Source organism: Mastigoproctus giganteus, chromosome 13 (assembly GCF_048544385.1).
Source record: "Mastigoproctus giganteus isolate SK-2022 chromosome 13, ASM4854438v1, whole genome shotgun sequence".
NCBI lineage: Eukaryota > Metazoa > Arthropoda > Arachnida > Uropygi > Thelyphonidae > Mastigoproctus > Mastigoproctus giganteus.
The window spans coordinates 8,902,639-8,921,618 of NC_143587.1; the positions used below are offsets into that span (position 1 = coordinate 8,902,639).

At 37.0% G+C, this 18,980-nt stretch overlaps 1 protein-coding gene across 3 annotated transcripts in view; it reads left to right on the forward strand.

The window, feature by feature from the left end:
• The window catches only part of trio (trio Rho guanine nucleotide exchange factor), a 996,553-nt gene that overhangs the window by 107,279 nt on the left and 870,294 nt on the right, over nucleotides 1-18,980 (forward strand). For all 3 annotated transcript variants that reach the window (XM_090387950.1, XM_090387951.1, XM_090387952.1), the window contains exons 2-4: nucleotides 7,156-7,230; nucleotides 7,628-7,742; nucleotides 15,295-15,385. In XM_090387950.1, coding sequence (XP_090244076.1) covers nucleotides 7,156-7,230; nucleotides 7,628-7,742; nucleotides 15,295-15,385 — 281 coding nt within the window. The remainder of the gene's footprint in view (nucleotides 1-7,155; nucleotides 7,231-7,627; nucleotides 7,743-15,294; nucleotides 15,386-18,980) is intronic.

The window sequence follows — 18,980 nt, forward strand, 5'->3', positions numbered from 1 at the left end:
CTTCCGTGTAGAGTGCAATTTATTTAAGCTTTGTTAACTGTTACTTTTACATAGAAATGTAGCAGCAAGAGGTAGAGGGATCACCATTTCGTTGTTTGACACAGTCATCAGCCTTGGCACGTGCTCTAGCTGCTGTTTTTGGATTGCAGTTCTGTGGCATTTTGCGCTCGTTGTCATGGAAACTGTTTGAAACGACGAAGGTCAGTTGCCTTTGCCACTTTTAATTAAATGGAATGGCTTGTTCTGTGTATCAACAAAGCTGTGTTGACAGCGGATTTTTTCCCCTTCAGTATAGAAGAGAGACCGATTAATTTCTTTAATAGTATATTTTTCTAGATATATATTGGTTCATTATCTTTACTTTACCTTACGCCACGGTGTTTTTTTTTTTTTTTTTTATGAATATCCTTTGTCACACTCGCCCTTCATTACAGTCAAAGAGTAGTATGTAACTGCTACGTGATTATATTATGAAAATGACTCAAGAAGGCTGTGGGTGGAAGTTAATGAAATAATTATTATTGTATTTTAATGGTTCTTTACTTGCTTTCCGCGCTATGAATGATGTGGTAATTAGGGAATTATGTAATTACCTATGTACCCACATGTAAACACATATTGCACAAAATTGCGTTATTATGATATAAGGCCTGTTTTAAAATGAGACAGTATTTTTTACCCTCCGTGGGAGGAAATAAATTTAATGGCGCAAGCTTAAATAATGACAAGATATAAATCATTAAATTTCTTTAAAATTAAATTGCCATTTCTTCTTTTTTCTGAAACATGAACGATCATTATGTTCATTTTTAAAACTTTATAGAATGTGTGGGTTCTCAGTAGTAGAAAATTTAAATAGAGTGCAATCTCTAAATAGCATAGGTATTGAGAACAGGAATAGCATCCAGGGATCCAGGAAATATGTTGTGCAAGATGGATAGGTGGAATAGGACCAGGGCAAAAGTAGATGACATTGGAGAGCAGATATCATCTTTAAGGGAACAAAAGGTGATATTGTTGTACGCTATGGCAGTAATGATACGGAGAGTAGGAGATCAGAGGACTTACCAAGTACAGGGCAATGTTGGGGAAAAGTTGAGAGGTAGGATTGAATTTGAAAGTGTCTGCAATTCTGCCCAGACATGATAGAAGGGAGTGAATGTTGATAGCCTTGCCAATCAATTGGGCACTGGACAGAATGTGCAAGGCTCATGGGATAGAATTTTTCTGAGCATGGTCTGTGTGCATGCTAACAGGAGACACTGTTTTTACGGGGAGGGGGCAATTAAATAGAAGGGGTGCAAGAATATTTTCTGACACTATCGAGGCAGTGAGAGGTTGATTGGAAAACTGCTAGTGGAAGAGATACAAAGACTAATAGATTAACTAGAGCAGCAGGCAGAGGTAAAAGTGATACTTGCACTGCTTCTGTTGGAACATGCAGCAGCCAGGAAAGTAAGGCGTTGGGGATTTCAAGCCCTGTTATGGGTCATCATGGAACAAGTAAATACATGGATTGTGTTAAGGTAACTAAGAATTAGAACATGTGCATGTATACTTGCATGTACAGTAATGCAAGGAGCATTGTAAATAAATTTGATGAATTTTAAGTACTGATTAAGTCATCAAGTGCAGACATTGTAGGGATAGCAGAGACATTGTGTTACTAAGACATAAGCAACGTTGAATGTGAGAATGATGTTAAGCCAGACTGGTGTTACATAAGCACTGGAAAAACAAAATTGAGAGTAGGAGTGTGTTATAGGCTAATGACTGTGATGAGTATACCAAACAGCTATACAAAGAAGTAGAGCATATCAGTAAATCACAGTGCTTTATAATGGGGGATTTTAACTTTCCGGATTTTGACTGGAATTTGTGAATTGGTCACTGACATGCAAGCAAGACTTTTGTCGATTTCTTGATCACTGCTGTCTACAGCAGCTTGTTAAAGAGGCAACAAGAGAAAGCAATACTCTTGATCTGGTTATCAGCAGTGATTTTTCACATATTAAGAATCTGCAGGTAAAACACCCACTGGGTGGTAGTGATCACAGTGTATTAGTGTGGAATTTAATTAAAGACATAACTATTATCAAACGGAAAGGCTTTTGCTTTTGTAATGGTAACCACCATAGTCACCCTTACGAAAGGGTAAGGTGAGTGGTAACCATGGAAGAGTGGTACTCAATGGACAACAATGTGCCCAACTCTGAACCCTGGTGTTCAGTGTTTGGCCCATTGTTGTTTTCTATAATTATTAATGATATTAATTAAGGTATATAAGACTTAATATCCGAGTTTTCAAATGATACAATGGTTGGCAGGCTTGTTAATAACAGCATGCTCCTACAACAGGATCTAAAAAAGTTACGTAGATGGGCTAAGAAGTAATGAAGTTTAACACTGGCAAATTCAATGTACTGCTTATGGGTAGCAGTAACCCCAGATTAATATACCAACTGTGCGGTATTTCACACAGGGTACTGTAGAATAAAAAAGACTTGGGCTAATTATGAAGTTCGATATGAAGTATTCTGAGCAGTGCAGACAGGCTGCCTGAGCAGCTCATGGAGTCTTGTCAATGATATACAGCAATTTTACTAGCAGGGATAAAGAGATGATTATCCCTTTGTATAAGGCAAGGGTCAGGCCACACCCAGGTTTGGAGGACTCGTTTTAGGAAGGATGTAGAGCTGCTGGAACGAGTACAGAGATGGGCAACGAGATTGGTGAGAAGAACAAAGAAGGGGGGGGTGCTCTTACCAAGAAAGGCTTTAGTTCTGCAAATTGCAGCATCTGGAGACTGGTCACTTGCGAGATGATAGAGGTGTATAGTGCCTTGAATGGGTTGAGAAGGCTCAATTCTGATAGGATTCTTCCTCTTGCTCAGATTACGAACTTGAGGGGCATAAATTCAAAGGAAGAAAGAGAGTTACAGAATAGATGTACAGAAATTTGCCTTTAGCTAGTGAGTGGTTGATTTCTGGAACAGTGTTCCACCTGTCATAGTGGAAGTTGATAGCTTAAATAAATTAAAGGAAGTACTGGACAAATCTTTGGAGTGAATGGATAGGTGAAATGGGAAGTTTTTTTTTGGCTGATGCTGCATAAGCTTGCTTTCTTGCATCATATGCCACTGCTAATGCTAAAGTGGCAAAGAAGTTTAAGCAAGCTAAGGCAGATTATGAGAAGTCTCTGGCAAAGAATGCAAAGAAAAGCAGCAAAGATTTCTGTGCTTATTAGCATTAGTTGAGGTATATGATGCAAGAATGCAAGCTTATACGGCATCAGCCAAAAAAAAAAAAAAAAAAAAAACTTTCCCATTTCACCCATCCAGTCACTCCAAATGTTTGTCTAGTTCAGCCTTAAATTTATTTAAGCTATCAACTTCCACAACAACAGATGGAAGTCTGTTCCAGCAATCAACTACACGCTGGCTAAAGGCAAACTTCCACACATCTATTCTGCAATTGTTTTATCCCAATTTGAATCTATGCCCTCTCAGGTTCATAACCTGCTCAAAGCATTGAAGGCCTTATACACCTCAATCAGATCACCTCACAGGTGCCTGAATTTAAGCCTTTCTTGGTACGACCACCCCTTTGTTCTTCTCACGAACCTTGTTGCCCTTCTTTGTACTCGTTCTAGCAACTCTACATCCTTCCTAATATCAGGCCTCCAGACCTGTACACAGTACTCAAGGTGTGGCCTGACCATTGCCTTATACAAAAGAATAATCACCTCCTTATCCCTGCTAGCAAAATTCCTATATATATCACTGACAAGACTCCATGACCTGCCCTGGCAGCTCCCGTCTGCACTGCTCAGTGAACTTCATATTTGACTGCGCAATTACTCCCTTCTCTTTTTCAATCTCCACTTCCCTAAGTGTAGTACTGCACAGTTGGTATGTTTCTCTTGCATTTGTCAATGTTAAACTTCAGTTTCTACTTCTCAGCCCATCTGCGTAACTTTTCTAGATTCTGTTGCAGTAACATACTGTCTTTACTGTCATTAACAACCCTGCCAACCTTTGTATCATCTGTCAACTTGGATATTTAGCCTGATATGTCTTCATCAATATCATTGATATATAATAAAACAACAATAGGCCCAGCACCGAACCCTGGGGAATTTCACTAATAACATTAATCCATGAAGAGCAGTTTCCATTTATTACTACTCTCTGTCATCTCCCACTCAACCATCCCTTTATCCATTGTAGCAACTTGCCCTTAATGCCATACTGCTCCAATTTGTACAGCATGTGCCATGTGCAATGGTATCAAAAGCTTTCCTGAAATCCAAGTATATGATATTAAAATTATTTTTTGCATTCAGTTCCTTTGTGATCACATCATTGTTGTTTTGGTTTTTAGGAGCATTAGCAACTAAGGCCATATTGCTCCGGGAATATGCGGTGATCATTCCCTGACCTTTCCGCATCCTCCGTATTTGGTGGTGACGGGCTCGAACCCCGGTCTAATCAAGAAACGTGTGCTACGCACTGTTGCTCATTCCCACCTGGCTAAGGAGGCACCTCGCATCATAGTATATAATCAAATTGGTCAGACAAGACCTTCTCTTAACAAACCCATGCTGTATCTGAACTATAACTAGTATTTTCTAGATGATCCTGCAATGCTTCTTTATCCAGTGATTCCATTATTTTCTCACGGAATGGAAGTTAAACTAACCAGTCTATAATTATTTGTGTCACCTTTCAACCTCCCTTTGTGAATTGGGAATACATTTGCACATATCCAGTCCACGGGGGACCTTCCCTGAGTCCAAGGATGCCTTCATAATCATGGTAAGGGCTGGTGGCTAAAGGCCAGCTTACTTCCTTTGCTGCGTCCTTTAATATAACTGAATAGATCCCATCCACCCCAGGTGCCTTCCTTATGTTGAACTTCAACAATATCTCCCCCACTTTGCTCTTTGTTATTACAAAATCAGTTAGCTGCCTGTTAAGAGTTTAGTAAACTTCTGTCCTCCCTTTCCTTACAGAATTCCTCGTGTGTGAATGTAGATGCAAAATACTCGTTCAGTTTGCCAGCTATCTGAGCAACATCATCAACAGTTTAACCATCAATCAAGTGGACCAATCTGATTCACTCCCCTTCCTTCTAGATTTTACTTAAGTTAAGATGTTTTTGTTGTTTTTCTTTGCATCCTTTGCCAAGGATCTCTTGTCATCAACCTCCGCTTGCCTAACTTCCTTTGTGCCTTGATTACAGACTAACTTATATCTACCATAGGCTTCTGTGCCACCTTATAAATTATATGCACCCCATGTATTTTTCTTCTCTGCCACAAGTCTCATTAGTTTATCTGACATCCATTTAGGTCTAAATTTTGAACAGTACTTCTTAGTTGGTATGAAAAACATAGTGGCTTCCAAGGGTTATTCCTTGAAGGCTCCCCATTTAGAATTCGCTGTTTTTAACATCATCTGTTGATCCCGCTGTATAGAATTTAAAAACTGTCTGAGATCACTGTAGTCACTTTTACAAAAGCAGAAACCCTTCCCGTTCCCTTGATGGTAGTTACATCTTTAAGTAAATCCCACATCAGTACACTGTGATCACTGTCACCCAGTGGTTCCTTTATCTGTAAATTCTGAATGCATGAAGAATCATTGCTGATAATTCAATCAAGAGCATTACTCCCTCTGGTTGCCCCTCGAACATATTACTGTAGAAAACAATTCTCCAATAAATCCACAAAAGTCTTACTAGTGTGCGAGTGACCAATTCACAAGTTGCAGTCACTATCCGGAAAGTTAAAATCCCCCATTACAAGACATTCTGATTTACTGGCCTACTCTATTTCTCTACACAATTGTTCATTGTATTCATCAGAGTCATTAGGTCTATAACACTCCTACTCTCATTTTCCCTTTCCCACTGCTCACGTCACTCCAAACTTAACTGCTATTATTGAAACATGGCTAGGCCAAGAATTTTTAAATAATTTTAAAAATTCGAGAATAATCAAATGTGGAGGAGAAGTACTACTATTGCTACAATCAGATATGGAATTTACAAAACACAGATGAGTCGGTCTGAATTGTTTGATGCAGCATGTGCCACATTTAATTCGAGAGATACAAACAAGAAGTGCCAAATATGGATCATTCACCTTCCTCTGCTTAATAAATGTGACATAATTGAGATAATGATATGATAACCACATAATCAGGCATGCTAAAGCAACAAGTTCTAGACAAATTAGTCAAATGGGCTGAGAAGTGGCAATCCCAGATTAACGTATCAGCTGTATGATACCACACTCAGGACAATGGAGAATGAAAATGATCTGGAGGTAATTGGGCAGTAAGATATGGCAATCTCTGAGCAGGGCAGACAGCTCCTGGGGTTCTGTTATTGATATATAGGATTTAGCAGCTCATGTGACTGCTAAATGTGGTAATATTCATTTATTTTGCATTGTGTAAACTGATCCTATGTGGCCTTTCTGGTATGTAAACAGAATGACCAAGTAGTCAAAGCAGGAATGCAGTAACACACATATTTTATAACTTTTTTGATACACTCATTAACAATGAATTCATAGAACTACTTTGTTCTTTATGGAATACTTATCATCCCATCTTTATTCCATAAGAATATCGTTTAAATTGTACATTTTTGTACAATGTTTATGCTCCAAATAGACTATGCCCCTTGAATAATTAATTTTTTTTAGTGTTCAGATGACACAATCCTGATGCTTTTTTTTTTCCAATTCTAAACTTATCACAAAATGTGATGCTATTTTCAGATGTACTACAATTTCCTTTAAGAAGAGAATTAGAGAACATTAGTGATTAATTTACTCTCTCTTTCTGCTCCATCTTGTTCAGTCCTTGTAAAAGGACTGAACAAGAAACAGGAATAATTACAGAATTGATTATTCTTGTTCCTCTTTGAGTTGATACATTAAAGTCTAATGCAGATAGTTGCATGACAACTGCATTTGGATTGCAGTCTGAATGGAAAGCAGTGCGGATCCAGTAACATTGATGAGAGAATAAGTGATAGCATTGTTTTGATCTTAAGTTTTACTTTACATTCAAGAATAAGTAATTTTATAATGAAATTAGACTTCTTTTTTTTAACCTGTTTTGATTAATATTTAAAATTTTAGGCCAGTGGAGGTTTGATGGCTTTAAAGCTGGAGATATGGTGCCCTTACTGCAGGAGAAAATGGCCATTCTTTCAGGTGAGCTGTGACTATTTAACTTGTAGAATGTAGTTTTCTGTTTTAATCTGTTCTTTTCCCTTTGTTTGCTATTCTGATTTGAAAATGGACAATTTTTTTAATCATCTAACAGTTTTACCACAAAATGGATAAAAGGAAAACTTTTTTTTTTTTTTAAATTTTATTTAATTGATTAATTCACGTTTGTGAAACAAAAAGGAAATATTTTTGCAATTTATTTTTAAATTATCAAGTGAATGACTGCTGTAATCAATGTCATGATATTTCATGGCTCTCTTGAGCAACGTATTTTATACTAAAATAAATTTATCAATAAAAGTACTTTGCAGGTTTAATTCAGAACAATACAGTTTGTGACAAAATTTTAATAGTAATGATTATTAATTTTGCTGCTTAGGGGGTCGAGATAAAAGAGGCGGTCCTGTTTTAACATTTCCAGCAAGGACTCGACCAGAAAGGTTGAAGACAGAAGATTTAAGAAGGCTATTGACATACTTAGCTAGTATACCATGGTATTCTTCACTAATATTTAGATATATAACTTCTTTTAAGAATTTAGTTTCCTGTTGCATATTCACATATTCTAATAAACATGAAAATTTTGATATAGCTAGCCTGGAATAACAAAAGTCTTAATAATGGTGATATTAACAACTATTAGTTTTACTTGAAACTATTCTCAGTTCTGAAAATTAATTATCCTTAATTGTTTTAGAAATTGATGCAATACACAATATGTTGATACACATATACTAAGTTGCCATCTGATGCAGTGAAGCAAGCTTCTATAGCATCAGCCAAAGAAGGGGGAAAATTGCCCACCTTATCTGTCCATCCCCTCTAATAATTTGTCTAGTTCTTCCGTAAATATATTCAAACTACCCACCTCCATAACACCAAGTGAAAGTTTGTTCCAACAGTCAGTCACTCTCTGATTGAAAGCAGACTTTTGCACATCTATCCTGCAAATACACTTTCAGTTTAAATTTATGCCCTGTTATTTGTATCACTGAGAAAGAGTAATGATGCTGCCATTTAGTTTACTTTATCCATTTAAAGCCTTAAACATTTCGATCAGGTCCTCTTACAGGTTTCTAGTTTCCAGTAAAATGAAGTCTTTTATAGTAAGAGTACTCTTTTGTGCCCCTAATTAACAACAGATCCAAATTTTTCCTAAAACAAGGCATCTAGATTTGTATGCAGTCCAAAACTTTGTATAGTTTGTATTCAGTACTTTATGCGTTTAAAGCCTTCGATCAGGTCCCCTTACAGGTTTCTAGTTTCCAGATCCCATAATTTTCAGAAATGAAGTATTTTATAGTAAGAGTGTACCTTCTTGTGCCCCTAATTAATTTTGTTGCTCTTCTCTGCACCCATTCCAACAGATCCACATTTTTTCCTAAAAAGGCATCTAGATTTGTATGCAGTACTCAAGGTACAGCCTAACCATTGCATTATGCAATGGGACAACACCTCCTTGTCCCTGCTGGGCAAAATTCCTGTATGTATTGAGAGAACTACAATAGCTGTCCTGGCAGCTTGTCTACACTGCTCATAAAACTTCATGATAAACTGTACATTACCCCAGGTCTTTTTTTTTTTTTTTCCCCACTACCCTCAGTGTGGTACCACTAAATTGGCATGTTATCCTGGGATTACTGTAGTACCTTTTTTGTTTTTCAATATTAAACTTCATTTGCCACTTCTCAGCCCATCTGGCTAATTTTTTAGGTCTTGGTGCAACCTATCCTGATTTCTGTCATTAACCACCCTGACAACTTTTCTATCATCTGCAAACTGTAAACAATAAACATTAATATTTATTGTCTCATCAGTATCATTAATAAATATTGAAAAATTAAGGGGTCTGGCTCGTAACCCTGTGGGACTATACTAATAACATTAGTTCAAGAAAAGCAGTGTCCATTAATAACTGCCTTCTGCCACTCGGTCATCTCTTTTGTTTATAGCGGTAAAATGTCTCGAACACACTGCTCCATTTTGTACAGCAGTCTTTAATCTGGAACAGTATCAAAAGCTTTGCTGAAATCTAGGTATACAATATCAAAATTATTTTTTGTATCTAGTTCCTTTGTTACTGTGTTGTAGTAGTATCCAATATCCAATCAGATTATCAAAAAAAGATCTTTCCTTAAGAAATTCACATTGTGATTGCTGTATAACTGCATTCTTGTCAAAGTGTTCTTGTATTATTTCTTTGGTCACTGACTCCTTTATTTTCCCTGGAACCAAATCAAGCTTACAGATGATTGTGCACTTCTCCCATTGATTCCCCTTTATTAATAGGGGAGACATTTGTGCATCTCTAATCCATCGGAATCTCTTCTGAATCCAAGGATTCTCTCATAATTATGGCTTAATTAAGGTTTACTTACTTCTGCTGCTGTTTTTAATATAATTAGATCGATTCCATGAGCCCCCATACCTTATTTTCTTTTACCCTCAACAATTTCTCTTTGACTTTCCTTTCACATATCACAAAATCATTCAGCCTGCCAGTTATAAGTTGGTATACTTGTGGTGTGCCCATTTGTAAACACTTTTCATGCATGAAAAAAATTATTCAGTTTTTCAGCAAACCAGAACAGGATTGTTGAGTTATACCATTCATATCTAGTGGCCCAAGTGGTTCATTCCTTTTCATCTTTGTGTTAGTTAACCCAAACAGAGTGCTCTTTGCTAATATTCTTGGCATCCCTAGGCAAAGACTTCTCATAATCTGCCTTAGCTTGCCTTATCTCCCTTTGTGACTTGATTTCAAAATCAAATCACCCATACAGTCTTCTTCTTCTCTGCCACAAATCTTATCTGTTTATCTGACATCCGTTTAGGTCTAAGCCTTGAACAATATCTCTTAGTTGCTATAAAAAAGTCTGGTAGCTTCTACAATTTCTTCTCTAAATGATTTGCAGTTGGTAACATTATCAGTTGGTTCCAGTGAAAAGAATTTAAAACTTGTCTATGACCAATGTAATCACCTCTATGAAAAAAAAAAATCCCTTACCTATAACTATTGTAAATCTCTTGACAGTAGTTACATCTTTACATAAATCCCACACGAGTGAACTGTGATCATGCCACCTAATGTGTCTTTTATCTGTAGGCTCTTAATGCATGGAGAGTCACTACTGATAATCAGATCAGGAGTATTGCTTTTCCTTGTTGCCTCCAACATGTTGGTGAGAATGCATTTAAGGATGTATATACTGTGTGAATGATCAGTCTCCACAATTTCCAATCAATATTTGGAAAATTAAAGTGCTCGATTATAAGATATTCTGATTTACTGGCTCTCTAGTTGCTTATGTATTTCTGCATCATACACATCACAGACATTTGGCTTATAACATAATCCCACCCTAATTTTTGTTTTTCTAGTGCCTGTATTACACCAAACTGATCTAGCATTCATTCAGGGTAATGGAGAATGAAAAAGACGTAGAGTTAATTGTGCAGTCAGATATGAAGTTTTCAGAGCACTGCAGACAGGCTGCCAGAGCAGCTCATTGTGTGTTGTCAGTGATATAGAGGAACTTTGCCAGCAGGGATAAGGAGGTAATTACCCCTTTGTATAAGGCAATGGTCAGGCCACACCTTGAGTCATACAAGATGTGGCCTGATTTTAGGAAGGATGTAGAGCTGCTGGAATGAGCACAGAGAAGAGCAATGAGATTGATGAGGGGAACAGAGGGGTGCCTTTACCAAGAAAGCTTAAGTTCTGCAACTTGCAGCGTCTGGAGACTAGGCGCTTGTGAGGCTTTGAACAGTTTGACCAAATTCAGTACTGATGGGATTTTCTTCCTCTTGCTCAGATTACGCACTTGAAGGAAGCATAAATGCAAATTGAGGAAAGACAGTTGCAAATACATGTACAGAAATTTGCCTTTAGCCAGTGAGTGGTTGATTGCTGGAACAAACTTCTATCTATTGTTGTGGAAGTTGATAGCTTAAATAAATTCAAGGAAGAGCTAGACAAAGTTTTGGAGTGAATGGGAAGTGGGTGTTTTTTTTTGTTTGTTTGGCAGATGCTCTCACAAGCTTGGGTTCTTTCATCATAAAGTAAAAAGTAAAGTGCAGCCATTATCAACCCACTGCAGGATGGAAGTCTCCTCAACAGTTCATGCTGAGGGGAATGGACCATAATCTGCCACGCTGGTCCAGTGCGGGTTGGCAGATCGACCGTATTCAGCAGTCAGGGGCTTGAACCCCGGTCTCTTTCATCATATGCTAATGCTAACATGGGCATTGTCCACCAACTGAATGCACTTAGCCTATGTGATTTTATTATCAAGATCATAGCCCCCCCCCCATTCTGGCCTATCTATCCTTTCTGTACCTGTTGTACTCCCCATATTCTATATCCAAATTCAGAATATGGTGGAGTACATTTCAAATTCTGTATATCTTTTGTTTGAGTGGCCATGACTGCGATTTCGGAGGCCAAGTAAGAAAATTGTTCATCTGCTTTGTTAAATAAATATAAATAATAACTGCATTACAAATACAACAAATTCAATAAATTTTAAGTAATAAAACATCTACTTAGCAGAATTGAAAGATTGGCTCTTGATCCATAGGTACTCCTGAACCACTTGCCAATTTCATTAGATACATAGGAATGCTTTGTATGTAGCTCGGTGTGACAATAGGCAACAAAAGATTTAAGTGACTGAACGTGACATGGTAGTCAATGCCAGATGTGCAAACTGCCATACCATGTTCAAAATATATTGGATATGGGAAAATTAAAGTCCTCCACATGTGCCTATATCTTAGGTGTATTGAGATTGATTTTTTAACCAAATAACATCCAGCCAATACTGATTCTGTGGTTAGAAACAGTTCATTGATGCAAGAAGCCATCAAGACTTTGCAGAGTAACAGAAAGGTTGCAGTCAGTTATATAACAACCCAATACAGCAGTGGCAATTAACGAGACATTTCATGGATGGGGTATCACACTGATGACTGAACTGGGTTCCACTGTTGTCAGCAAGAAACACGGTATGGTTACAGTAGGCTCTGGAACCCAAACACTACTCTTATATAGCATTAAGCTCCTAATGCTTCCTCATATTTATTAGTTTAGCAGTTAAGTGTGAAATCTATTTACATTATGGGCTTGCCCTTGAAAAATTGAAATATATGCCTGTTACTGAACTGAAAATGAACTCTTCTATTGACATGAAGACAAAAGAAAAAGAAATGATTTTCTAATTTTCACTCTCCAATAGTGTAAAATCCATTTTTGTCATTTGTTGTTTGACTTGCATTGTTTAACTGTGATCATCATGCTTTTAACATGTACAGTGCAATGAAAACTTGAAAGACAAATAAATTGAAACCTGTAAGTTTATGTTGGTTATTGGAAACTTCAGACCCATCAACTTTTTTTTTTTTTTTTTTTTTTGGTTATAACTGCAAGAGTATTTATTTATTTATTTTTTATTTGTCAATCTTTCTTTTGATATCCATCACATCACATCACATCACAGCACAGCACAGCAAGGAACGATTGAAAACACGTTGCCTGGAAATAGTCTCTAATTATTCTCAGTTGTGTTTCTGTTTCATATTGATGAGAGGACTAGAATATGCCAAAAACAGCATGAATTCATGACCCATTCCTGCTAGGTATCGTTGTTTGTTTGTTATTTGGTTTTTAGGAGCATTAGCAACTAAGGCCATATTGCTCCGGGATATGCGGTGGTCATTCCCTGACCTTTCCGCATCCTCTGTATTTGGTGGTGATGGGCTCGAACCCCGGTCTAATCAAGAAGCGTGTGCTATGCACTGCTGCTCCTTCCCACCTGGCTACGGAGACGCCTTGCTAGGTATCAACAGCACAGTCTGGTTGTAGAAATGTAATGGTGTGGGGAGAATTTTTGTGATGCAAGTTGAGCCCCTTGATACCAGTGGAGTAACATTTGGATAGCACACATCTGAAAATTATTTCTGACCAGGTGCATTCCTTCATAGCCACATTGGATCCATTTGCATATGGGTTCCCTCCAACAGAATAATGTGATATGTCGCAAGGACAAAAATTGTATAGGAATGGTTCCAGGCACATGAGAGTGAATTCTGCCTACTGCAGTTGTTGTAATTTGGTTTTTAGAAGCATTAGCAACTAAGGCCATATTGCTCCAGGGATATGCGGTGGTCATTCCCTGACCTTTCCGCATCCTCCGTATTTGGTGGTCATGGGCTTGAACCCCGGTCTAATCAAGAAGTGTGTGCTACGCACTGCTGCTCCTGCCCACCTAGCTACGGAGGCGCCAACCCTACTGCAGTAGTTGCCAATCGAGCATCTGTGAGATGAGGTGGAAAAGCTCCTTTGGGGTATAGATTTAAAACCATCCAATTTACAACAACTGTAGGAAGCAATTGCGCCAACACAGACCAGCATCCCTGTGTCTTTTAACACTTCATGCCACAATGAATCCAGGCTGTGCTGAGGACTAATAACGGAGACCTACTTGTTAATAGGTATATCATATCTAATAAAGTTGCCCTCAATGTAAAGTTTATGGCATTGTTGTTTCAAGAATTATAATACAAATTTTTAACTTCAGAATGACTGAATAGAGTTAGTTTCATCAGATATAGAATATGCAGTAAGTGACATCACTTACAATTGGATAGTGTGTGCAGCAAATTCTAAGAATGAAGCAAAAAAATGCTTTTCAAGTTTATATGAGTGTTGTATAGGTTGATTGACAATTAAGCTTTCTGTCATGATTTAGAGCAAATGTTAGAGACATACATCTTGGAGTTTGATTATAAACAAATTGACCAGTCATATCTTGAGCATGAGTTTGATAATGGGGAAAGTTTAGTTTCAAGCGTCCCATAATATATGTAATTGATAACTTTCATATATTTCACTTCATTATTATTTTTGAAAATTTATATGATTTCTATAATGGTTACAGTGAGTAACAGATTTTCTTATATCCTTTGAGAATGCATAGACCGTAGTATATTATGTGATGAAATTTCAGTATGAGAATGATAAATTGTAATCCATATTTTCAGTTATTGTGCATTGTAGGTGGTAGATGACGTTCATCAACCGGTGAAATACCATTACTTTGCTTATTGGAGGCTTGAAGTGGTGAAACCCATATTTAGTCTCTAGAGCAAAGTTTCCGGCATCCCCCTCTCTCCATACTTCTCCTTCAACCCATGCACGGTACTAAGTACTATAGGTTTTGATACCTTTCGTGTTTGGGGTTTTCATAAAAAAAAAAAAAAAAAAAATGTGAACAAGGACGTCTAATAGGGTTTGTAATGTATTCTTAATAGATTAGGCATGATAGTACATGCATAATGTGCCTATTGTCTTTGCTATGTCTGTCCATCAGCATGTATTAGCTTGTCTCTTGTGGATGGATTTCATGAAATTTTATATTTGGGCCTGTTAGAAAAATCGTTGTCATCCAAAATTTCATTTAAATTGACCAGTAGAACTCTAACAGTTATTATTTCTTTATCTGTTTGTCTGCACATGATAACTCAACAACTCCCAGTGGATGAATTATCATGGAATTTTATAATTTACATGCACTCTCTTCTTTTTTTTTGCTATAAATCATGAATTATTACTATTTGTTAAGTAACACACTTTGTATGTTAACAAACTTGTTAAAATATCAGTTATGATGTATAAAGTGTTCAATTTCCCATTTTTTGATGGATATCATACACAAAGAAAATGTGTTATTTAAATAATTAAGGGCAGAATTACCTGCTGTCACCTTTTTATAATGCTATACTACTACTAGAATTCTTCACCTGCTTAATACTACTTAATTAGGCTGAACTTGGAGGGGTACAGTATATTTATTATGTTCAGCTGTTGATTTTTATTCTGCTAGTTTAAGAATTCTCTTGAAGAAATGTTTTCAGTTTTTTATGTTTAAATGTTATGATTGTATTTATGTTGTAGATATATCGATTTCTTTCAAGGAAAGAAAAATTGTGAGAATCTAGTTTAAATTTTCACTTTATTTTTTTAATGAAATGTTCCATTTGTTGCAGTGAAGAAGCAAAGGAATTGGGTTTTTCTGTTGTGGTGGATATGAGAGGTGCTACGTGGAATACTGTCAAGCCCATCTTGAAAGTATTACAGGTATATTTTATGTCTGTGATATTCATATCTTCCAAACAGTAAGTTTATAATACATGTGACTTCTCTGAAGGGACATGAAATAAAGGACGAGGTGTATAACTATGCAGCTTAGGAAGACTTTTTCAGCATTGTAACTAATTTTGTATATGAATATTTTAAAATACTCAAATACAGAATTAATATTTTTGTTTCATTCATTCTTTTTTGGCTAAGGGATGGATGTTTCTGTTTTATGTCTAAAACATTCTTTTGGTGCAACAGCATAGTGCATTTTCAAATTTAAAATTTTGGTAAAACTCCAGATCTTGGATACTAGTCCATATATTGACAAATGGACAGGAACAAAGCAGTGATTGGCAGGTGCTGCTCACTGCTTGCTCCACCCACCCACCATCCTTCTAGATTGATATGCCTAGGGTGTTTTTCCTCCACTTTCCGCTGTTTTTAAATCGGGAACTCATTTTCCGTTTTAAAACAGCGGGTTGGGGAGATAAACACCCTACCTAAGCTAAGCACCCCCTCCTCAACGACACAAAACAAACAGAAAGAAAATGGCTTCATAATAATCACCAAATCACAGAACTCAACTGTACAATCACTCCGTTGTATAATCATGCCCACTGCACGAAGACAAGTGGTACCCAAATAATGGAGTTTAGCCAAAATTTTTTTATTAAAACTTATATATAGTAAGTACTGCATCCATTAAGAAAAGATGAAATGCAGACATCATTGTTCAAGCAGAATTGAAAAAATATTTTCCAGAAATTAAAAAGAAAATAGGCACCTGTTAGGTTAGCTACCACTGTCTTTGCTGCAAATGGTGGGGTTCCACTACTGCCAGGTGAACTTAGCAAAAAGAGGATGGATGGATGAATCTGAATAAATTTAACATACTAGTATTCAAGATCACAACTTGTCCTTGAATACCGAGTTAAATTTTAATTAATGATTAAGTAATTAAATTAAATTTTAATGCTTTATTTTTAAGAATTAAGTATTTAGTGTTAGTATTAGTAATGGCCGCATGGTGCAAGAAAGCCTATGGCTTAGGCTGCACCATCCAAAAAAAAAAAAAAAAAAAAAAAAACCCGAATAAAACAATGATAAAAAAAAAAATAAAATAAAATAATAATAATTAATAAAAGAAAAGGAAATGAAACCTATCATCCTATGCTGACCCGAAGATACTATCCAGATGACCTTTGAATTTCCCCAAACTGTCAGCCTCTACTACCCATGTAGGAAACTTATTCCAGTAATTTATAACTTGCTGGCTAAAATAAAACTTCCTCCAGTCCAATCTAAACATTTCCCCCTATAACCTGAATTTATGTCCCCTAATTCTAGCATCATTTATAATCTTTAAAATTTCATCCTCATTCATTTTACTGATGCCTCTCAGAGCCTTAAACACCTCAATCAAATCTCCTCTAAGATGTCTCGTTTCCAAACTCTGCAACCCACATATTCGAAGTATTTCTTCATAAGAACGCCCTTTTGCCAATCTCACCAGGCGAGTTACCCATATTTGCACTCTTTCAAGAAGCTCGATGTCTTTCTTTAGGTGCGGTCTCCATACTTGAACACAGTATTCCAAGTGTGGTCTAACATAAGCCTTATATAATGGGATTATCACGTCCCTATCTCTACTTGCAAAAGTTCGATAGATAATGCTCAGAGAATTTCATGTCTGACCGTATCGTAACACCCAAGTCCCTTTCCTCCAGTACTGGGTTTAGTTGAACTCCAACAAGTGAATAAGTTATTTTGGGATTACTGTTTTTCAGGTGTAATACCTTACACTTTGTTGGATTAAAGCATAGCTGCCATTTTTCTGACCATTCCTGAAGTGTATCTAGGTCTCTCTGAAGAATCTCAGCTTGACAGTGATCATTGACTACTCTACCAGTTTTAACATCATCTGCAAATTTAAACATCACACCCTTTATCCCTTCATCGATGTCGTTTATGAAAATTAAAAACAACATTGGTCCTAATACTGATCCTTGGGGAACCCCACTTCTTACATCAACCCAATCTGAGGAATAGCCATTTATCACAACCCGCTGCCTCCTGCCCTGAAGCCATCCTGCTGTCCATCGAAGGATTTTCCCAGTGATTCCAACCTGTTCCAGCTTATAAAGCAACCGCTCATGTGGGACTGAGTCAAAAGCTTTGCTGAAATCTAAATAAACAATATCGAAATTATTCCCTAAATCCAACTCGTGAGTGACCCTATCAAAATAGCGAACCAGATTTGTTAAACATGATTTTCCCTTTACAAAACCATGCTGAGTATCCTTGAGAATTTCAATTCTATCCAAATGATCCTGAATTCCACCCTTGATCATTGCCTCCATGATTTTCCCTACCAATGAAGTCAGACTGACAGGTCGATAATTTCCCACTTCACTCTTAGAGCCACCATTATGTATGGGAGATACATTGGCACTTTTCCAATCCAAGGGAATCTCTCCAGAGTCTAGTGATGCTCGCATAATTAGCCTCGATGGTTTAATGCTCTCACTTGCCGCCTCCCTTCAGATTATAGGGTATATTCCATCAACTCCAGGAGCCTTACTGGCCTGTAGGCTCGAAAGTTTTTTCATTAAATAATCTTGCAAAATTTCAATATCATTAATTACATATTTTTCAACTTCGTCCCCACAATTTCCCATTGCCACAAAAGGTTTTTCATTTGTAAATATCGATGCAAAATAACTGTTGAGTTCATCTGCAACGTCAGCTTGTGTATTTAATACTATTCCCTTTCCCTTAAGTAAAGGTCCGATCTGGTTTGTCCTGCTCTTCTTGGCATTTATATATGTGAAGAATTCCTTATCCCCCCTCTTTGCTCTGTTTGCTAGTGATTTCTCATAAACTGCCTTTGCCTGTTGAACCTTTTCTGTGGCTCAGTACTTTTTATTGCTCTGTAACCTTTCCATGCCACCTTTTTCTGCTCAAGTAATGTGGCAACTTCACTATTCATCCAACTTGGAACCCTCCTCGTGGAGTATTTTTTTAATGCTAAATACGCATTCAAGGCATCTGTGATTAATGTTTTAAAAGCATACCACAGTTCAAATGTATTCATTCTCTGTGCGATATCTATCCAGTTAATAGAGGCCATGTAGTACCTTAAGGCATCGTAATTTCCTTCTCTGAAATTAAAACCCATTCCTTTGCCTTTTACTGCTGCCATCTCTCTCATCATCATCCACCGTAGAACTCCGTGATCACTTCCTGCTACTGGTTCCTGTACTGTCAGCCCTGTTATGTCATCTGATTCATGGGTGATGATGAGGTCTAGGATATTCTTTTCTCTAGTACTTTCCCTGACATGTTGATACAAATAACAATCTAGTTGATTTAAAAATTTTGTTCCCCATGTCAAGTTTCCTTCCCATTTACTCCACTCAATTAGAGGCAAATTGAAATCATCCATAATAAGACATTGACGCCTACTTTCTCATTTCATTTGCATGTAGAGGCTTTTGTCATAATCTTCACAATCACCTGGACTGTAGATTACTCCTACTCGCATTATACCTTTGTTTCCAACTATCTCACACCATACAGATTCTATACTACT